A 20,298-nucleotide genomic window follows, 5' to 3' on the forward strand; every position below is an offset into this window, starting at 1 on the left:
TTTTGTTCTTAAATTATATTGTAAATTGGAATGGTGGAGTTATGTCCTTCATTGAGTTATCAGAATTGTACAGGAAGGTCTGCTCAATCCAGGAGTACAACCAATTGATTACAGCATTACCCCAAAAATGGAGGAGGCAGGTGGCAGCGGGGGGAGGTAGGGAACTGGCCTGTCTGCCCAATATAAAGGAGAAAAACTGTTGGAGGAATAAAAATAAATAAATAGGAAAGTATACCAGATTCATTTGAGGACCAGGAAGTTGACAACTGTGCCATACAGATTGCAAAATGGGAAGAGATTTTTGATGTACCGATTCCATGGTACAGGGTGTATGAGTTGATATATAAAACAACGCAAGATTCAAGACTTCGTGCTTTTCAGCTAAAATTATTCGAAACCATTTATTTTGGTATTGCCCTTAGGTAGCTTGTTTCTGGTCTCAGGTTCAGGAATGGCTGGAAATGCATGGCATTGATATAAATTGACCCTAGAAATAGTACTGTTAGGAGAACTGGAGAGACCGGATCAGTCAATTACTAATATACTAATACTCTTAGTAAAAGTATTTATTGTCAACTCGCAATATGAGGTTTGTATTCGATTAGATAGATTGAAATTGTACGTTAAACATCACAGCATAGTTGAAAGATATATGTTGCGTAATAATCCGAAGAGGGTGTCCAGCAGAGACAGGTGGGATGGGCTGAGGGAAGCTGAGGGTTGGGATGTGGAATTGGAGACAAGTGTGAGTGGAGTTACTGTGCTGGAGATAGAATGATGGTTGAAGATAAAAGTTAAAAATAAAGTAAAATAAAACAGTGTTTTACAGCTAATGCCGGTTTGCCTGAGGCTGATGCCATGCAGGTGTTTGTACACATGCATATGCACACGCTCTCATTCAAGTAAACACATACAAGAACACACACATACATGTAATAGTGCAGACATGCACACAAACATATACAGTTGGCATTGCTGTTATGATTTTAGTTGTCCTTGTTTTCCTTTGCTTTAAAAAATATATACATACCTTTTTTTTGCATTGTTGTTTGCTGTTTTCTTCTGTCTTTTTCTTTTTTTGTCTTTAGTTCATTGTCTTGGTTGTTGGTGCATTGGGGGGTTCTTGGTGGTGGGGTATGGAATTAATTGTATTTTTTATTTGTATTTTTCTTGGGGGGGACTGTGGGAGGGGTCTCGGATGGTTGAGGGACAGCTATTGGGGAACTGTGGGGTGATCTTGGAGGGTTCGAGTTCACATTTTCTTGGGCCTGGTGGGAGATCTGTCAATGTTCCCTTGAGCAGGGCATTGACCCTGAATGCTTCTGTGTATCGCTCTGAATGGGAGTCTGTTGGATGACTGGTATGGTGTAGTTGTTGAGCGGGTTCACTGCAAGTATATTGTATGTTGTATGTTTCGGGTATATAAAAAAAATAATAATAATGCAAAAAAATATAAAACAATGATCAACAACCAATTTGACAGAGATTGAAGAATTTTGAAAAGAATAATGGGTAAATGTTGAACAATTCAGGTGTGGAAAGCTCTTAAAGACTTACCCAGCAAGACTCACAGCTGTAATTGCTGCCAAAGGTGCATTCACAAAGTTTTGACTTATATAAATTAGATATTTCTGTAATTCATTTTCAATACATGTTTTCACTTTGTAATTATGGGGTATTGTGTGTAGATGGGTGAGAAAAAAATGGTTTAATCAATTTAGAATTCAGGCTGTATCACAACAACAAAAAGTATGAATACTTTATGAAGGTACTTTATATTTTTCCTTTCCTTCCCTGTTCTTTCTTCTCTCTCTATCTCTCTCTCTAACAGTGATTAATGCCCCTGCTCATATGCATTATTCATAGTATGACATAGCAAAGCGGTAGAAGACAAATAGGGTCTGTGGGTCTGTGTCTCTCAGATACTGTACTCTGGTAGATCTCTCCTCTATGTGCACTAATTTACAGAGAAGGAATGATATCATTGCTGGTGTTAGAAATATAATTAGGGCGATGAGAAAAGCCATTAGGATTATTAATCAATCACCAGTGACTAGATGATGCAGCCGAAACGCGTCGGTTTTTAAACAACGTTGTTTCTATTGAACATGCCATACTAATAAAGGCATTTTAATTAATTATATGAAGAGTGCCTTGGTCCTCCTTTCTTTTTAGTGACTAGATGATATTGATAAATCAGGAGGTAATCAATATTAATCCATCTGTTTTAGGATTAACATAGATTAAATAATAAATATGTGAGTTTGGTTTCCTGTTATTGGATATATACTCGTAGAATGTGATGAACCGAGAATGTGCAAACTAACACATTAACAAATATTACAGCAATTTTCTCCTTCCTACAATATAAATATAGAGAGCTGCTTCAGTTAGCTCCAACATTTCAAATCATGCCTGCCCTCCCCTAAATGAGAGCTGAGAGTCTGGAATTCTAATCATGCTCCTCTTTGCCTGTGGATCCAGGGTTTATTCTGAAACAAGAACACACTCCCAAAAACACAGCAGCGAAACACACTACCAGCCAGCCAGGTGCATGCCAACAGACTGCTCTTAGTCGTTAGTTGCAACACACTCTATATTGTGATTTGTAGTCATATTTGTATAACTGTAAATGGGAGCTAGGTAGAGTATTCCATTTTAGCTGTTGTTCCTTTTGAGGTTCAATAGAGGTATTCTCCCTATTAGCTGTGCTCTGTGGGCCTGATTCTGACTTAGAAAATGTACGCCTTTGATACGGTCTTCTCAGTAGTTGGTATTCAGACTTACCTTATGCAGGTGTGTAGCAGGCTTTACAGGTGTGGTTCCCATCTAATTCACCCACAGAAAAAATTCCCACTTGCTGGCCAACAGATATTTGTGTGGAGTTTTATTCAATAGGGTTTTCAGTGCATTTATCTTAAGGCATCCATTTAAATACGGTGTACCTTTAATTAGAATTTTGTTGACAGACTAGCATACATCGAAAGAACACGGGTTCAGATTATAGGGATACATATCAAAAAGCCATCTAAATAAACTCAGCAAAAAAAGAAACGTCCCTTTTTCAGGACCCTGTCTTTCAAAGATAATTTGTAAAAATCCAAATAACTTCACAGATCTTCATTGTAAAGGGTTTGAACACTGTTTCCCATGCTTTTCAATTAACCATAAACAATTAATGGACCTGTGGAACGGTCGTTAAGACACTAACAGCATACAGACAGTAGGCAATTAAGGTCACAGTTATGAAAACTTAGGACACTAAAGAGGCCTTTCTACTGACTCTAAAAAACACCAAAATAAAGATGCCCAGGGCCCCTGCTCATCTGCATGAACGTGCCTTAGGCATGCTGCAAGGAGGCATGAGAACTGCAGATGTGGCCAGGGCAATAAATTGCAGTGTCCGTACTGTGAGACACCTAAGACAGCGCTACAGGTAGACAGGACGGACAGCTGATCGTCCTCGCAGTGGCAGACCACGTGTAACAACACCTGCACAGGACCGGTACATCCGAACATCAAACCTGCGGGACAGGTACAGGATGGCAACAACAACTGCCCAAGTTACACCAGGAATGCACAAATCAAATCAAATGTTATTTGTCACATACACATGGTTAGCAGATGTTAATGCGAGTGCAGCGAAATGCTTGTGCTTCTAGTTCCGACCATGCAGTAATATCTAACAAGTAATCTAACTAACAATTCTACAACTACCTTATACACGCAAGTGTAAAGGAATTAATAAGAATATGTATATAAAAATATATGAATGAGCGATGGCCGAACGACATAGGCAAGATGCAGTAGATGGTATAGAGTACAGTATATACATATCAGATGAGTAATGTTGGGTATGTAAACATTATATAAAGTGGCATTGTTTAAAGTGGCTAGTGATACATTTATTACATACATTTTTCATTATTAAAGTGGCTAGAGATGAGTCAGTATGTTGGCAGCAGCCACTCAATGTTAGTGATGGCTGTTTAACATTCTGATGGCCTTGAGATAGAAGCTGTTTTTCAGTCTCTCGGTCCCCACTTTGATGCACCTGTACTGACCTCGCCTTCTGGATGATAGTGGGGTGAACAGGCATCGGGTGGTATAGGTGTCCTGGAGGGTAGGTAGTTTGCTCCCGGTGATGCATTGTGCAGACCTCACTACCCTCTGGAGAGCCTTACGGTTGTGGGCGGAGCAGTTTCCGTACCAGGTGGTGATACAGCCCGACAGGATGCTCTCGATTGTGCATCTGTAAAGGTTTGTGAGTGTTTATTGTGACACGCCAAATTTCTTCAGACTCCTGAGGTTGGAGAACCAATTACCTTCTTCACCACGCTGTCTGTGTGGGTGGACTATTTCAGTTTGTCCGTGATGTGTACGCCGGGGAACTTAAAACTTTCCACCTTCTCCCCTACTGTCTTGTCGATGTGGATAGGGGGCTGCTCCCTCTGCTGTTTCCTGAAGTCCACGATCATCTCCTTTGTTTTGTTGACATTGAGTGTGAGGTTATTTTCCTGACACCACACTCCGAGGGCCCTCACCTCCGCCCTGTAGGCCATCTCGTCGTTGTTGGTAATCAAGCCTACCACTGTAGTGTCGTCTGCAATCTTGATGATTGAGTTGGAGGCGTGCATGGCCACGCAGTCATGGGTGAACAGGGAGTACAGGAGAGGGCTGAGAACGCACCCTTGTGGGGCCCCAGTGTTGAGGATCAGCGGGGTGGAGGTGTTGTTACCTACCCTCACCACCTGGGGGCGGCCATTCAGGAAGTCCAGGACCCAGTTGCACAGGGCGGGGTCGAGACCCAGGGTAATGAGTTTGGAGGGTACTATGGTGTTAAATGCTGAGCTGTAGTCAATGAACAGCATTCTTACATAGGTATTCCTCTTGTCCAGATGGGTTAGGGTAGTGTGCAGTGTGATTGCGATTGCATCGTCTGTGGACCTATTGGGGCGGTAAGCAAATGGGAGTGGGTCTAGTGTGTCAGGTAGGGGGGTGTTGATATGGTCCTTGACTAGTCTCTCAAAGCACTTCATGATGACGGAAGTGAGTGCTACGGGGCGGTAGTCGTTTAGCTCAGTTACCTTAGCTTTCTTGGGAACAGGAACAATGGTGGCCCTCTTGAGCATGTGGGAACAGCAGACTGGGATAAGGATTGATTGAATATGTCCGTAAACACACCAGCCAGCTGGTCTGCGCATGCTCTGAGGACGCGGCTGGGGATGCCATCTGGGCCGGCAGCCTTGCGAGGGTTAACAGGTTTAAATGTTTTACTCACGTTGGCTGCGGTGAAGGAGAGCCCGCAGGTTTTGGTAGCGGGCCTTGTCAGTGGCACTGTGTTGTCCTCAAAACGAGCAAAGAAGTTGTTTAGCTTGTCTGGGAGCAAGACAACGTGGTCCGCGGCGGGGCTGGTTTTCCTTTTGTAGTCGGTGATTGACTGTAGACCCTGCAACATACCTCTCGTGTCTGAGCCATTGAATTGCGACTCTATCTCTTTGTCTCTATACTGACGCTTAGCTTGTTTGATTGCCTTGCGGAGGGAATAGCTACACTGTTTGTATTCGGTCATGTTTCCGGTCACCTTGCCCTGATTAAAAGCAGTGGTTCGCGCTTTCAGTTTTGCGCGAATGCTGCCATCATTCCACGGTTTCTGGTTGGGGAATGTTTTAATAGACGCTGTGGGTACAACTTCACCGACACACTTGCTAATAAACTCGCTCACCGAATCAGCGTATTCCATCAATGTTATTATCCGACGCTATGCGGAACATATCCCAGTCCACGTGATCGAAGCAATCTTGAAGCGTGGAATCCGATTGTTCGGACCAGCGTTGAACAGACCTGAGCACGGGAGCTTCCTGTTTTAGTTTCTGTCTATAGGCTGGGAGCAGCAAAATGGAGTCGTGGTCAGATTTTCCGAAAGGAGGGCGGGGGAGGGCTTTATATGCGTCGTGGAAGTTAGAATAACAATGATCCAGGGTTTTGCCAGCCCGGGTCGCGCATTCGATATGCTGATGAAATTTAGGGAGCCTTGTTTTCAGATTAGCCTTGTTAAAATCCCTAGCTACAATAAATGCAACCTCAGGATATGTGGTTTCCAGTTTACATAGAGTCAAATGAAGTTATTTCAGGGCCGTTGATGTGTCTGATTGGGGTGGGATATACATGACTGTGATTATAATCGAAGAGAATTATCTTGGTAGATAATGCGGCCGGCATTTGTTCTATGTCAGGTGAACAAAAGGACTTGAGTTCCTGTATGTTGTTATGATCACAACCACGTCGCGTTAATCATAAGGCATACACCCCCGCCCTTCTTCTTACCAGAGAGATGTTTGTTTCTGTCGGCGCGATACGTGAAGAAGCCGGGTGGCTGTACCAACTCTGATGACGTATCCCGAGTGAGCCATGTTTCCGTGAAACGAAGAACGTTACTATCTCTGATGTCTCTCTGGAAGGCAACCCGTGCTTGGATTTCGTCTACCTTGTTGTCAAGAGACTGGACATTGGTGAGTAGTATGCTCGGGAGCGGTGCGCGATGTGCCCGTCTATGGAGCCTGACCAGAAGACCGCTCCGTCTGCCCCTTCTGTGGCGCCGTTGTTTTGGGTCGCCGGCTGGGATCCGATTCATTGTCCTGGGAGGTGGACCAAACAGAGGATCCGCTTCGGGAAAGTCGTATTCCTGGTCGTAATGTTGGTGAGTTTACGTTGCTCTTATATCCAATAGTTCCTCCCGACTGTATGTAATAAAACCTAATATTTCCTGGGGTAACAATGTAAGAAATAACACATAAAAAACAAAATACTGCATAGTTTCCTAGGAACGCGAAGCGAGGCGGCCATCTCTGTCGGCGCAGTCTGTGCTCTGTTTGGCTCCATCAGTGCTCAGACTGTCCGCAATAGGCTGAGAGAGGCTGGACTGAGGACTTGCAGGCCTGTTGTAACACAGGTCCTCACCAGACATCACCGGCAACAACGTTGCCAACAAAGTGCTCTTCACTGACGAGTCGCGGTTTTATCTCACCAGGGGTGATGGTCGGATTCGTGTTTATCGTCGAAGGAATGAGCATTGCACCGAGGCAGGTACTCTGGAGCGGGATCGATTTGCAGGTGGAGGGTCCGTCATGGTCTGGGGCGGTGTGTCACAGCATCATCGGACTGAGCTTGTTGTCATTGCAGGCAATCTCAACGCTGTGCGTTACAGGGAAGACATCCTCCTCTCTCATGTGGTACCCTTCCTGCAGGCTCATCCTGACATGACATTCCATCATGACAATGCAACCAGCCATATTGCTCGTTCTGTGCGTGATTTCCTGCAAGACAGGAATGTCAGTGTTCTGCCATGGCCAGCGAAGAGGCCTGATCTCAATCCCATTGAGCACGTCTGGGACCTGTTGGGTGAGGGCTAGGGCCATTCCCCCCAGAAATGTCCGGGAACTTGCAGGTGCCTTGACGGAAGAGTGGGGTAACATCTCACAGCAATAACTGGCAAATCTGGTGCAGTCCATGAGGAGGAGATGTGCAGCAGTACTTAATGCAGCTGGTGGCCACACCAAATACTGACTGTTACTTTTGATTTTGACACCCCCCCATTATTCAATTTCTCTTAGTCACGTGTCTGTGGAACTTGTTCATGTCTCAGTTGTTGAATCTTGTTATGTTCATACAAATATTTACACATGTTAAGTTTGCTGAAAATAAACGCAGTTGACAGTGAGAGGACATTTCTTTTCTTGCTGAGGTTATATACATATTCGTCTCCGTTTCAGCACCAACTGGTAAACGTCAAAATACTCTCGTATTGTAGGTTATTTAGGCACATTTTGGAGTTAGGAAAGTATGTATGAGTGGTTTGGAGAGCCTTTACACACTAAATACTGTATAGTGATGAATACAAAATACACTGGTTTGATTCATCCTGAAAGTTGTCATATTAAAGTTCAATCCATGAAATATTGGAAGGTGGGGGAAAGGTGTACAATAGGGGTGGAACAATAATCCTATAAATGTACTCTAATCCTTACTAATCATGGAACTGTATGACAATGGTCCAGTCGTCTTGAACCATGCGCCAGGCTCCAGGTTTAACCTGCTACGACTTCCATAATGATTCAAATAGGCTACATGTCCCATATTATTGCACAACATTGCCTAATATGGTCCACTAATGCTAGTGACCCTCAGGAACAACTACACAGACCTGAGAGGAAAGAAAGATAATCGGAATGAAATGGAATGTTGCAAAATATAAGCTACAAATTGAAGAAACTAACACTAAAGTGACAGTTATAAATGTATGTGGTATTGACCACACGTGGTCCCGTGTGGCTCAGTTGGTAGAGCATGGCGCTTGCAACGCCAGGGTTGTGGGTTCATTCCCCACGGGGGGACCAGGATGAATATGTATGAACTTTCCAATTTGTAAGTCGCTCTGGATAAGAGCGTCTGCTAAATGACTTAAATGTAAATGTAATTACTGACGGTGGCTCCCGATAGTGGCTAATATTTAAAATGATACAAGATCAGAATACTGTGTATCTGTGGACACACCTCCGCTACACCTTCATTTCTTAGATCTCCCCTCCGAACAAATTCTAGGTGAATAGCATGCTATTCTCATGACGAAGTTCAAGGTCAGATTACGCATAGAGAGGAAAGCGCATCAAAAGGGAATTACGTTCCATGTTCATTAGAGAAGGCTGCTCTCTCGCTCTCTCTTTCTCACTCTCCCTCTCTCTCTTTCAGAAAACCCAACCCTGTCAAACCAGGTTACATTCAGGTTCACTGAACTTTTCAGTAAGCAATATAGCTAGTATTCAGATCAGAAACAACCCTGAACTGAAAGTCCGATCTATGTGCATGTCCATTAGCAGAATACTTGTGACCGACACTGCAGACTCATTTCATTTCTCTGGATGTAATGATGTTGAGGTGAAACTCATTCATAACATCTCTCTGGTTTTCCCCAGTCAGCAGAAGGGCTCTGCTTCCGCCAGGCTGCCTGAAAGGCTTGTAACAGGAGGGAATGTCAGCTCTGTCTTTACCCAATAGGAGGGATGTCCTTGGGAACCTGAGAACTGGGGATCGCTCCTCAAAGAGACACACACAAACACACACAGTCATATTTATAGATGTCCACTCTCTCAACTGTCATCAAGGATCAATTTATTTGGGTTATCATGACCTCTTCTTATTGATCTGGTGATGTTTTACTGTAGATAAATGATGTCACATGTCAATGTTTAGATGTCCTCAATGGAGTAATACTGTTATGAGTACATTATGATATCATAAATACACAACACTATCAATATGACTAAAATATTACTAGATAATATAAAAATGTAGATCACATATATTATTTTCTACTAATAAAATCAATCGGCCATAAAAGATGTGAAATATCTCTTGTACAGTTGGCTATGTCATTGACGTCCTCAGATAAAATGTACTGTATCTGTCACATGTAGCTGCTCTATATTCCCTGGGTTATAGATGGACTTCCTCTGGGCATATGCTTCCATTAACCCTAGTTCTGAGAGGAGAGAGAGAAGAGAGAGAGAGAGAGAAGAAGAGAGAGAGAGATACAGAGAGATGAGAGAGAAGAGGAGGAAAATGCAAAGTAATGTTGATTAAATATTTTTCCCATTTAGCTTAGTTTGTTTGTCTTTCGTACCGGCAGGTCTTGTTCAGTCACGTTGTGACACTGGTCTACTTACTGTTGCTTTAATGTATTGTTGTTCTGATTAATATTGTTGTTGTAGTGTTGATTAATGGTAATCCCATGTCCACTACTACTATTATTATTACTGTTAGTCCCACCATTTATTTATATATAAATATATATATATTTTGTGTTATATATAACATATATATTTTATTTTAAATTTTCGATATGTATACTTTGACAATCGTAAGTAATAATAACTTGCCATGTCAAATCAAAGTCAATTAATGAATGATATTGATTGAATTGAATTGAATTGAATTGAATTGACGAGAGAGAGAGAGAGCGAGGAGAGAGAGGAGAGAGAGAGACGAGAGAGAGAGAGAGAGAGAGAGAGAGAGAGAGAGAGAGAATTAAGAATTAATTTTTATAAATAAGTTTTATACTTAATTATTAACACAAATAAGTGCATTTTAAGAAATTAAACAACAAATTTGTCATTCCTAAATAAAAATTACAAACAATAAAATGATCTTTTCCAGCCGAGAAGAACTCAAAATACACTTTTATTCTGGCTTTGACTAATCCTTAAAAAACACATCTTACATCCTGCCCATATCCAGTGTCTATTTTGTGTTTCCTACTCAGAAATATGTTACATCTTACAGTAGCTTGTCCCAAAAAAACATTTAACAGTTTACATTTTATTTTCTGTTCTTACTAGTAAAAACAATGTTATTGAAAATCTCCCATACAGCTGTAAACAGACTCCAGTATTTCAAAGAGAGGCTTTATCCTCTCACACTCCATAAAACAGTGACATTGTTTATCTTATGTTACAAAAAGGACATCCATCTTCAACATCTGAGTTGATAACAGATACAAAAGCATTAACTGCAATGATGCCATGCAAAACCCTCCATTGCATGTCACCAGTGGCCTTTTGTAACGGTGGCTTGTACAGTGCTCTCCATGCTGGCTTTACCTTGTCACCAGTGCCCAGTTTTACCCTCCAAGGAGTGTATTTTCTAGTCTTCAATGTGTCTTTATTCAAAACCTTGACACACACCCTATATAAGTATTTCCCATTCACCTCATCCAACCCCCTCTCTTCCAACCCTCTCAAATCCATTAATAACGCCTTTCTTTCGGACTCTGGGATATTGGGTGTAAACCCTAGTCTTGGAAATGGGACTTTTTCATCTGGTACCTTCTTCTATTAAGCATAAACTCCGACAATCCTTAACGACCTCACCCCCAAATGTTCAGCCACTCGTCCTTCATCCATTAAGGTGGGCCCAGTCATGGCCATTCACTGTTTTAGGGTGATGATTTTGCCCTTCACCAGAATCTTGGAGAAATGTGGAACAGCTGCAGTTGTACAATCCAGTCTTGCCCCATACACCAGAGGTTCCTCCAGCAGCCAATGCAATGACTACGTTGGAGTGCGTCTGGACACCTTCATTATGCTCCACACCCTAAGAAGAACTCAGTAAAACGGAGGTACTCCTTCCCTAGAAATCTGTCTACTATCAACCAGTGATTGGGGACACTGCCCTGTGTAGGGTGCCGTCTTTCGGATGGGACGTTAAACGGGTGTCCTGACTCTCTGAGTTCATTAAAAGATCCCATGGCACTTATCGTAAGAGTAGGGGTGTTAACCCCGGTGTCCTGGCTAAATTCCCAATCTGGCCCTCAAACCATCACGGTCACCTAATAATCCCCAGTTTACAATTGGCTCTTTCATCCCACTCCTCTCCCCTGTAACTATACCTCCAGGTCGTTGCTGCAAATGAGAATGTGTTCTCAGTCAACTTACCTGGTAAAATAAAGGATAAAAAATAAAAAATAAAAAAAAATCCCATTTGTTTCCATTGTCCCCTCATCCCATAGGTACACTCCAAGATACTTAATCCCCCCTTACACCATTCCAGCCCCCCCTGGGAAAGCCATGATCCCTCCAGACCATTTTCCAATCTGTAAATCACAAGTTTTGTCCCAATGAGACTCAAACTATCCACCTTTGCTTGATTTTTCACTAAAATAACTACATCATCAGCATAGGCTGAGAGACAAATAGGAGGAATATCCTCTGAAAGGTACACCCCTTCAATGCGACTTCTAATGCTATTTAGTAGTGGCTCTATAGCGATGGCATATAACATTTCTGACAAAGAACATCCCTGCCTAATACCTCTACACACTCTTCTGTTGTCAAAAGAGGAATGGAAATGTCAGGGTGAACCGAAGACCTGACGAACCCGCCACATATGTTGACTCTGTATGTCGGAGTTGAAGTTCCAGAGCTCACAGGTGTGCCTGGCATGGATTGTGACTCCATCTCGATCCTCGCCCTTTTCAACGCGTAAGTGAGTCAATGATTCCAATGATTCGTCTGACAAACAAAGAACTTTGCATCCTGCAGGCATAGATCAAACTTTGCGTCCCCCAGGCATGGATCAAAGCTGGCGAGACATTCAATAACGCCATCTTCACAGACGAATCAACCGTGGCCCTTGAGCAGTTTATCAAGAAGATAAACGAAAGCATAAAGATGTTGATGCAGAAATGCTGTTTTTAGTTATAAATGTAACACTTTAGAGTACTTAAGCATCAAATACATTGCAAGTTGAGGGATTTTCACAACAGTAGCCAGGCTACAAAAAGTCTATTGTCCTGCTAATAGGAAACATTTGCATGATGGGCTACATTCTTTATTGTAACCACAATGTCACACATCATTTGTATCTACCTTTCCAATTACTTTTAGAGTTTGGGATTTACAAATGTGCGCCTTTAATTATTAGTTACATTGTTTTAGTTCGAACGTGCAGACTTTTTTTCTTTAAATGATTGTTTTATGTAGGATGCTACATTTTTGACCAGTTGCAATTGTAAGTAGGCCTAATAAAATAAATCATACTTCTATTAGGCTGTTAAGCCTCATAGCCTACCTCAGCCAGTTAAGTTATTTTATATAGGTCTAGACTCCGAAGAAATAGACTCCAATTAAGCCCTCTTGTTGTTTGTAAAGTCAAATTAAAATGAAGATCATTGTTGAAATGAATTTTCCGACTGGTGTAGGTTTTTTCCATCTGTTGGTGTGCAAGACTTTCATAACAAGTGTCGCACATCAAATTGAAACATATTGTCATTCTCTGACAAAAAAATATGCACAATTGTCTATGTTAACTAACATATTTCCCTCAATTGTACAGTTTTTGCGTGACTCGTTATGACGTTATAACTACTTACATTTGCTTCCCAGGTACTGCTTTATTGGCTATCTTTGCTGAAGAAAGTCACCTGGGAGCGGTGGCTCGCGTGAAATTCGTCATTGGAACCACTCGATATGATTGGTCATATAAAAACCTTGGGACCCAAATGCATAATGCGTGCTCTTTACTCCCCCTTGTGGTGGTCTGGAACAATGAATCCGTGACGCTGGGTACCTCTAAGTCCCGCGGTGTAAGCTCACAACTTTGAAAGGAGGAACCACTGTAGGCGTACAGAGGCCTGTGCTCCAATGGCACGTTGTGTTAGCTAATCCAAGTTTATAATTTTAAAACGCTAATTGATCATTAGAAAACCCTTTTGCAATTATGTTAGCACAGCTGAAATCTGTTTCTGGCCTTCTTTAGACTAGTTGAGTATCTGGAGCATCAGCATTTGTGGATTCGATTACAGGCTCAAAATGGGACCCAAATGGGACCCAAACAAAGGACTTTCTTCTGAAACTCGTCAGTCTATTCTTGTTCTGAGAAATGAAGGCTATTCCATGCGAGAACTTGCCAAGAAACTGAAGATCTCATACAACGCTGTGTACTACTCCCTTCACAGAACAGCGCAAACGGGCTCTAACTAGAATAGAAAGAGGAGTGGGAGGCCCCGGTGTACAACTGAGCAAGAGGACAAGTACATTAGAGTGTCTAGTATGAGAAACAGATGCCTCACTAGTCCTCAACTGGCAGCTTCATTAATTAGGGATAGGCATACCGCTAGCTGAACAACTTCTGGTGAAACTGGAGGGCGCGCAATTCAAATAAATAATCATACAAATATGGATATTAAACATTTAGGTACATATAAGTGTCTTATACCGGCTGAAAGCTTAAATTCTTGTTAATCTAATGGCACTGTTTGATTTACAGTAGCTGTTACAGTGAAAATATGCAATGCGATTGCACCCCACATCAAAATATTTTTCCACTGGCACAGGTTTCATACATTCACAAATACCGATTACATTTTCACTTACTTTTTGAAAATCTTCCTCTGATTTGTCATCCAAAGGGTCCCAGCTATAACATGTAGTGTTGTTTTGTTAGATAAAATCCTTCTTTATACCCAAAAAAGTATGTTAAGTTGGCGCCATCGATTTCAGTAATCTACTCGTTCAACAGAGAACGGAGAAAGGAATCCAAAAATCTACCCATAAACTGTTTCAACAAGTCAAAATACGTTTCTATATACTCCTCAGATACCCTAAAATGTAATCGAACTATAATATTTCTTACGGAAAGAAGTATGTTCAATAGGAAACCGTTTTTAGCAGGTGCGTCCTGTCTTTATGGCGCGTGCAAACACGAATTTGCAAGACTGTGTCCCTGTACTAAAACTGACATTTCTTATTCGTTTTTGAAGTTACAAGCCTGAAACCTTGAACATAGACTACTGACACCCTGTGGAAGCCATAGGAATTGCATCCAGGGAGCTAATTTTCAATATGACCTTTTATTTGCCTTTCTAAGAGGATGGTCTCTAAAAAAAAACGAATTCTGGATGTTTTTTCTTTGGAGTTTCGCGTACCATATCTATTGTGTTATATTCTCCTACATTATTTTAACATTTCTACAAATGTCAAAGTGTTTTCTTTCCAATGGTACCAATTATATGGTACCAATTATCAGGGCCTGAGAAACAGGCAGTTTACTTTGGGCACATCATTCAGGTGGAAATTGAGAAAAAGGGGCCTAGCCCTAAGAAGTTATTAAATAGTACACGCAAAACACCAGTCTCAACGTCAACAGTGAAGAGGCGAGTTGCAAAGAAAAAGCCATATCTCTGTCCAGTGTCTGTGTTCTTTTGCCCATCTTAATTTCTTCTTTTTATTGGTCAGTCTGAGATACGACTTTTTCTTTGCAACTCTGCCTAGAAGTCCAGCATCCTGGAGTCGCTTCTTCACTGTTGATTGCAGTGCTTTGATGTGTGTTTGAACGCTGATACGTATACTGCAGTGCTTGATTATAGTGTTATATTCTTCTTGTAGGCTGCTATGGGTTTACCTGTCCCACACCTTTCTCTGAAAATTATTGCAAGGTGACTCTGGGGTTGTTGCTTTTGTTCATACTAGCATTTGAAAATTGCTGACAGAATCGCAATTCAGCGGCTTACAGTGTAAAAATATTGTTAAAGCAATCTCTTCCTTACCGCAAGTCATTCAATGTCTCTCCCCCTCCCCTTTTTATTCTCTCTCTCTATCTCTCTCTCTCTATCTCTCTATCTGTCTATCTCTCTTTCAGGACTGTCTGATTCTGGAGAAGAGCAATATGCACCACCCGGTCTGCTCCTTCCAGGACGACTTCCAGGAGTTTGAGATGATCGATGACGAGGATGAGGAGGATGAGGAAGATGAAGACGAGGTGGACCCTGACACTCCTCCCTCCCCCACCGCTTCCCCTCCTTCTTCCCCCACCCTTGGCACGCTGAAGAGCCGGCCCACCACTCTCAACCTCACCACCACTGTCTCACAGGTACACATGCACGCACACAATCAACCTCCAACCTTATCACATTTAACACCAGACTTTGCTTTCTGCTCTCCTCTGATTTGGTAAATTATGCTGACCTCTCTCTCTTTTTCTCTCTCTCTCAGGACTCACTGAACAACAACAGCAGTCCTTCTCCAAAGAAGGGCAGCTGGCAGGACTCTCTACGCAACCCTACCTCACAGGGTGAGTACTATGCTGTCATACTGTTACCACTCCCCCCTACTCATTACTTATCCAATAGTAATCCACTGCCAACGCCTAGCAGCTTATTTCCTCCAAATGTCCTCCAAATGTTCAAGTATTTAAAAAATAAATGTATACTTTTTTTAATTTTCTTGTTTGGGAGGCTACATGCACAGTACACAAATTTATATACATTTTTTGTCCCTTTGTCCCAACCAAAAATCATGCCCGCATTTTATCAACATATTTAAACAAAAGTAATAAAAAATGTAAAAGTTTGATATTTTTTTTTTTCAATCAGCCATTCCGACCTGTCTATTACAATTGCGCTTATGAAATTGCGCTTATGAAAGATATATATCATAAAGATGTGATACTGGTGATGTTAAACACTCCAATCGTTGTTGAGATCTGATATTCTGAGCAGCGCAAGATGAGACTTAGACCAATGTCATAGGCCTATCGTCAACCAATCACATTTCTCAAATCCTTTCGGGCTACATTCCAGCTAAACTTAGCGAGGACAGTTAGCCTTAACTACTTAAAAAAAGTGTTTTTCTGACAAAGGTCATTTCGTCAAACTTGTGAGGCTATACATGGCCATCTTTGCTTCTACCTTACTCAAACCCATTTTAAAAGCCTCCCTTCCTAACTGTTTTACATTTCCTGAGACCAACCAGAAATGTTCCTTGGCCAAATATTCCCAGATTTTCATAAAACATGTGGTCTCTCGTTTCTGCATCACCAAATTTTGTGCGAGACAAAAGAGTAGGCTAAGTGTGCTTCAATGAGCTTGTTCGGTGCAGCGGGTGCATTGCTCTGCCACTTCTCACAATGGTGCTCCTTTAGTCAAATTAGATCAAAGCTGAATCAATGTCTTGGAAGATCACATAATTATTAATTAGTATTCTAATAGCTTAGTATAATATTACTGTTACACAAAAACTCACACCTTAGTCATTTCTTATGACATTTTAGGATGGTTAGCTGAATGGTCCAAGTTTTTTTATCATGCAGCCAACACTCAGCAGCGTGCGCTACTAGGCAGAATTTACTTTGATTGAAACAAAATACAGGAAGGCTTTATAGTTTGTTAACACCATCTGCTCTAATTTGCTTACGAAAAAGTAATTGAAGAAGATTTAAATGCATATTCCTATGAAACTGATTGAGATCAAATGATTGGCATGCAGATGCAGTTTGGACATATCACCAGTAAAACGTGAAGAATTATAATTCACAATTGACAGTGATGATGGCCTATTTTGAAATGAGGTATACTTAGTGTTTAAAGGTATTAAAAAGATAAACATTTCTTGAGACATTGTGTGGGTGCACTGTATGCATATTCTATAATTAAACAAGAAGGCACGAGGGGGTGTGGTATATGGCCAATATACCACGGCTAATGGCTGTTCTTACGCACGACGCATCGCGGAGTGCCTGGACACATCCCTTAGCCGTGGTATATTATCCATATACCACAAACTCCTGAGGTGCCTTATTGCTATTATAAACTGGTTACCAACGTAATTAGAGCAGTAAAATTTAAGACTGAGACTCTCTTCAATACCTCCTGCATTGCAGAGTTATGTGCATCCTTTCAAGCACACCCTTCTCATTAACCTGTGGTGAGTTATTCACAATTTTTGATGAACAAATAAGGTTTTATATGTAAGATGGCTAATAAAGAGCAAAATTATTGATTATTATTATATTATTATTTGTGCCCTGGTCCTATAAGAGCTCTTTGACACATCCCGCGAGGAGGGTTGTGACAAAAACTCACACTCATTCTTATGTTTAATAAATGTATCATGTAGTGGGTCTGCATGCAGTTGCCTGCATCCGTAATGGGTCTGCGACCAAACGACCACCCCTCATCACTGTCAAACGCTCCCTAAAACACTTCTGCGAGCAGGCCTTTCTAATCGACCTGGCCGGGGTATCCTGGAATGACATTGACCTCATCCCGTCAGTAGAGGATGCCTGGCTATTCTTTAAAAGTGCTTTCCTCACCATCTTAAATAAGCATGCCCCATTCAAAAAGAATTGAACTAGGAATAGATATAGTCCTTGGTTCACTCCAGACCTGTCTGCCCTTGACCAGCACAAAAACATTGTGTGACGTTCTGCATTAGCATCCAATAGCCCCCGTGATATGCAACTTTTCAGGGAAGTTAGGAACAAATATACACAGGCAGTTAGCAAAGCTAAGACTTGCTTTTGTCAAACAGAAATTTGCATCCTGTAGTACTAACTCAAAAAAGTTCTGGGACACTGTAAAGTCCATGGAGAATAAGAGCACCAGCTGCCCACTGCTCTGAGGCTAGGAAACACTGTCACCACCGATAAACCCACTATAATTGAGAATTTCAATAAGCATTTCTCTACGGCTGGCCATGCTTTCCACCTGGCTACCCCTACCCCGGTCAACTGCCTGGCACCCTCCACAGCAACCCGCCAAAGCCCCCACCATTTCTCCTTCACCCAAATCCAGATAGCTGATGTTCTGAAAGAGCTGCAAAATCTGGACCCCTACAAATCAGCCGGGCTAGACAATCTAGACCCTCTCTTTCTAAAATGATCTGCCGAAATTGTTGCAACCCCTATTACTAGCCTGTTCAACCTCTCTTTCGTATCGTCTGAAATTATCAAAGATTGGAAAGCTGCCGTGGTCATCCCCCTCTTCAAAGGGGGTGACACTCTAGACCCAAACTGCTACAGACCTATATGTATCCTTCCCTGTCTTTCTAAGGTCTTCGAAAGCCAAGTTAACAAACAAATAACCGACCATTTCGAATCCCACCGTACCTTCTCTGCTATGCAATCTGGTTTCAGAGCTGGTCATGGGTGCACCTCAGCCATGCTCAAGGTCCTAAACGACATCATAACCGCCATCGATAACAGACATTACTGCGCAGCCGTATTCATCGACCTGGCCAAGGCTTTCGACTCTGTCAATCACCACATTCCTATTGGCAGACTCGACAGCCTTGGTTTCTCAAATGATTGCTTCGCCTGGTTTACCAACTACTTCTCTGATGGAGTTCAGTGTGTCAAATCGGAGGGCCTGTTGTCCGGACCTCTGGCAGTCTCTATGGGGGTGCCACAGGGTTCAATCCTCGGGCCGACTCTCTTCTCTGTATAGATCAATGATGTTGCTCTTGCTGCTGGTGATTCTCAGATACACCTCTATGCAGACAACACCATTCTGTATACTTCTGGCCCCTCTTTGGACACTGTGTTAACTCGTAGCACGCGTAGCACACGCTCCAGCAGGTATATCTCACTGGTCACCCCCAAAGCCAATTCCTCCTTTGGTCGTCTTTCCTTCCAGTTCTCTGCTGCCAATGACTGGAATGAACTGCAAAAATCTCTGAAGCTGGAAACACTTATCTCCCTCACTAGCTTTAAGCACCAGCTGTCAGAGCAGCTCACAGATTACTGCACCTGTACATAGCCCATCTATAATTTAGCCCAAACAACTACCACTTCCCCTACTGTATTTATTTATTTATTTATTTTGCTCCTTTGCACCCCATTATTTCTATTTCTACTTTGCACATTCTTCCACTGCACATCTACCACTCCAGTGTTTTACTTGCTATATTGTATTTACCTCGCCACCATGGCCTTTTTTTGCCTTTACCTCCCTTATCTCACCTCATTTGCTCACATTGTATATAGACTTATTTTTCTACTGTATTATTGACTGTATGTTTTGTTTATTCCATGTGTAACTCTGTGTTGTTGTATGTGTCGAATTGCTATGCTTTATTTTGGCCAGGTCGCAGTTGCAAATGAGAACTTGTTCTCAACTAGCCTACCTGGTTAAATAAAGGTGAAATAAAAAATATATAATTTAAAAAATGGATCATGCGGGGAGGTAGATGGTAGATGTTCATGCTCCCCTGTCCTCAGTGATTCTCTCCTGTGATTCTGTCCTGTGGTTCTCTCCACAGAACAAAGGGACATGATGTAGTTTTATAACTCAGCCCTAGCCTGGGGTTGACCAATTAGAATTCCTTGCAATAAAACTGGGGCAATGGCCAAATAACAAATATCCTATTTCAAGTTGGACCAATGAGAATGTGCCACACGTAGCTATAAGTTCAGGACTGACATTCCTAACAGATGTTGAACTGAAAACCAACTTATTTTCATTTGATTAATTCCCTATTGAACCGTTAGTACTCTATTGACTTTTAGTTGCTTTTGACCTCTTGTCCTCTGCGTTGTGTATTTATCTTCTAAATATTCTTACAAGGTGATAATCAGACGAGTATATGTTTGGAGAACCTTGGCTGTGTGTGGATTGTAGTTGGTCTTCAGATTGTCCCGCATGTCCAGAATGGTTTCCATGTCTGTGCGCCGATATGAAAAGTGTTTCAGTTAATGTTAAGCTTGCGTAGCTGGGACTCCCTCGTTATGGACTCCTCTGTTTTAGCAGTTGGTTACTCAGGTCTGGGTAGATGCGATCCTCTTCCTGCATTGAGGTCAGACGCCCTGGATTCCGCTGCAAGGTTAAAGACAAATTGACGTCTCTGCTTTACTTCAAAGCTGTGGATCGGTTTACAGATCATACGCGAGCTGTTGCGGAGGGGTTGACCCATGCGGTGCCTAATGTTAATCCAGCGGCTGGGACCCACCTTTTCCTTGACGAACCAGTTC

At 42.0% G+C, this 20,298-nt stretch overlaps 1 protein-coding gene across 1 annotated transcript in view; it reads left to right on the forward strand.

The window, feature by feature from the left end:
* Window positions 1-20,298, forward strand: part of mapk8ip2 (mitogen-activated protein kinase 8 interacting protein 2) — a 62,276-nt gene that overhangs the window by 22,210 nt on the left and 19,768 nt on the right. Inside the window, exons 3-4 of the mRNA XM_023983150.2 lie at window positions 15,193-15,423; window positions 15,546-15,624. Of these exons, the coding sequence (XP_023838918.1) occupies window positions 15,193-15,423; window positions 15,546-15,624 (310 nt within the window). The remainder of the gene's footprint in view (window positions 1-15,192; window positions 15,424-15,545; window positions 15,625-20,298) is intronic.

Source organism: Salvelinus sp. IW2-2015, linkage group LG4q.1:29 (assembly GCF_002910315.2).
Source record: "Salvelinus sp. IW2-2015 linkage group LG4q.1:29, ASM291031v2, whole genome shotgun sequence".
Taxonomy (NCBI): Eukaryota; Metazoa; Chordata; class Actinopteri; order Salmoniformes; family Salmonidae; genus Salvelinus; species Salvelinus sp. IW2-2015.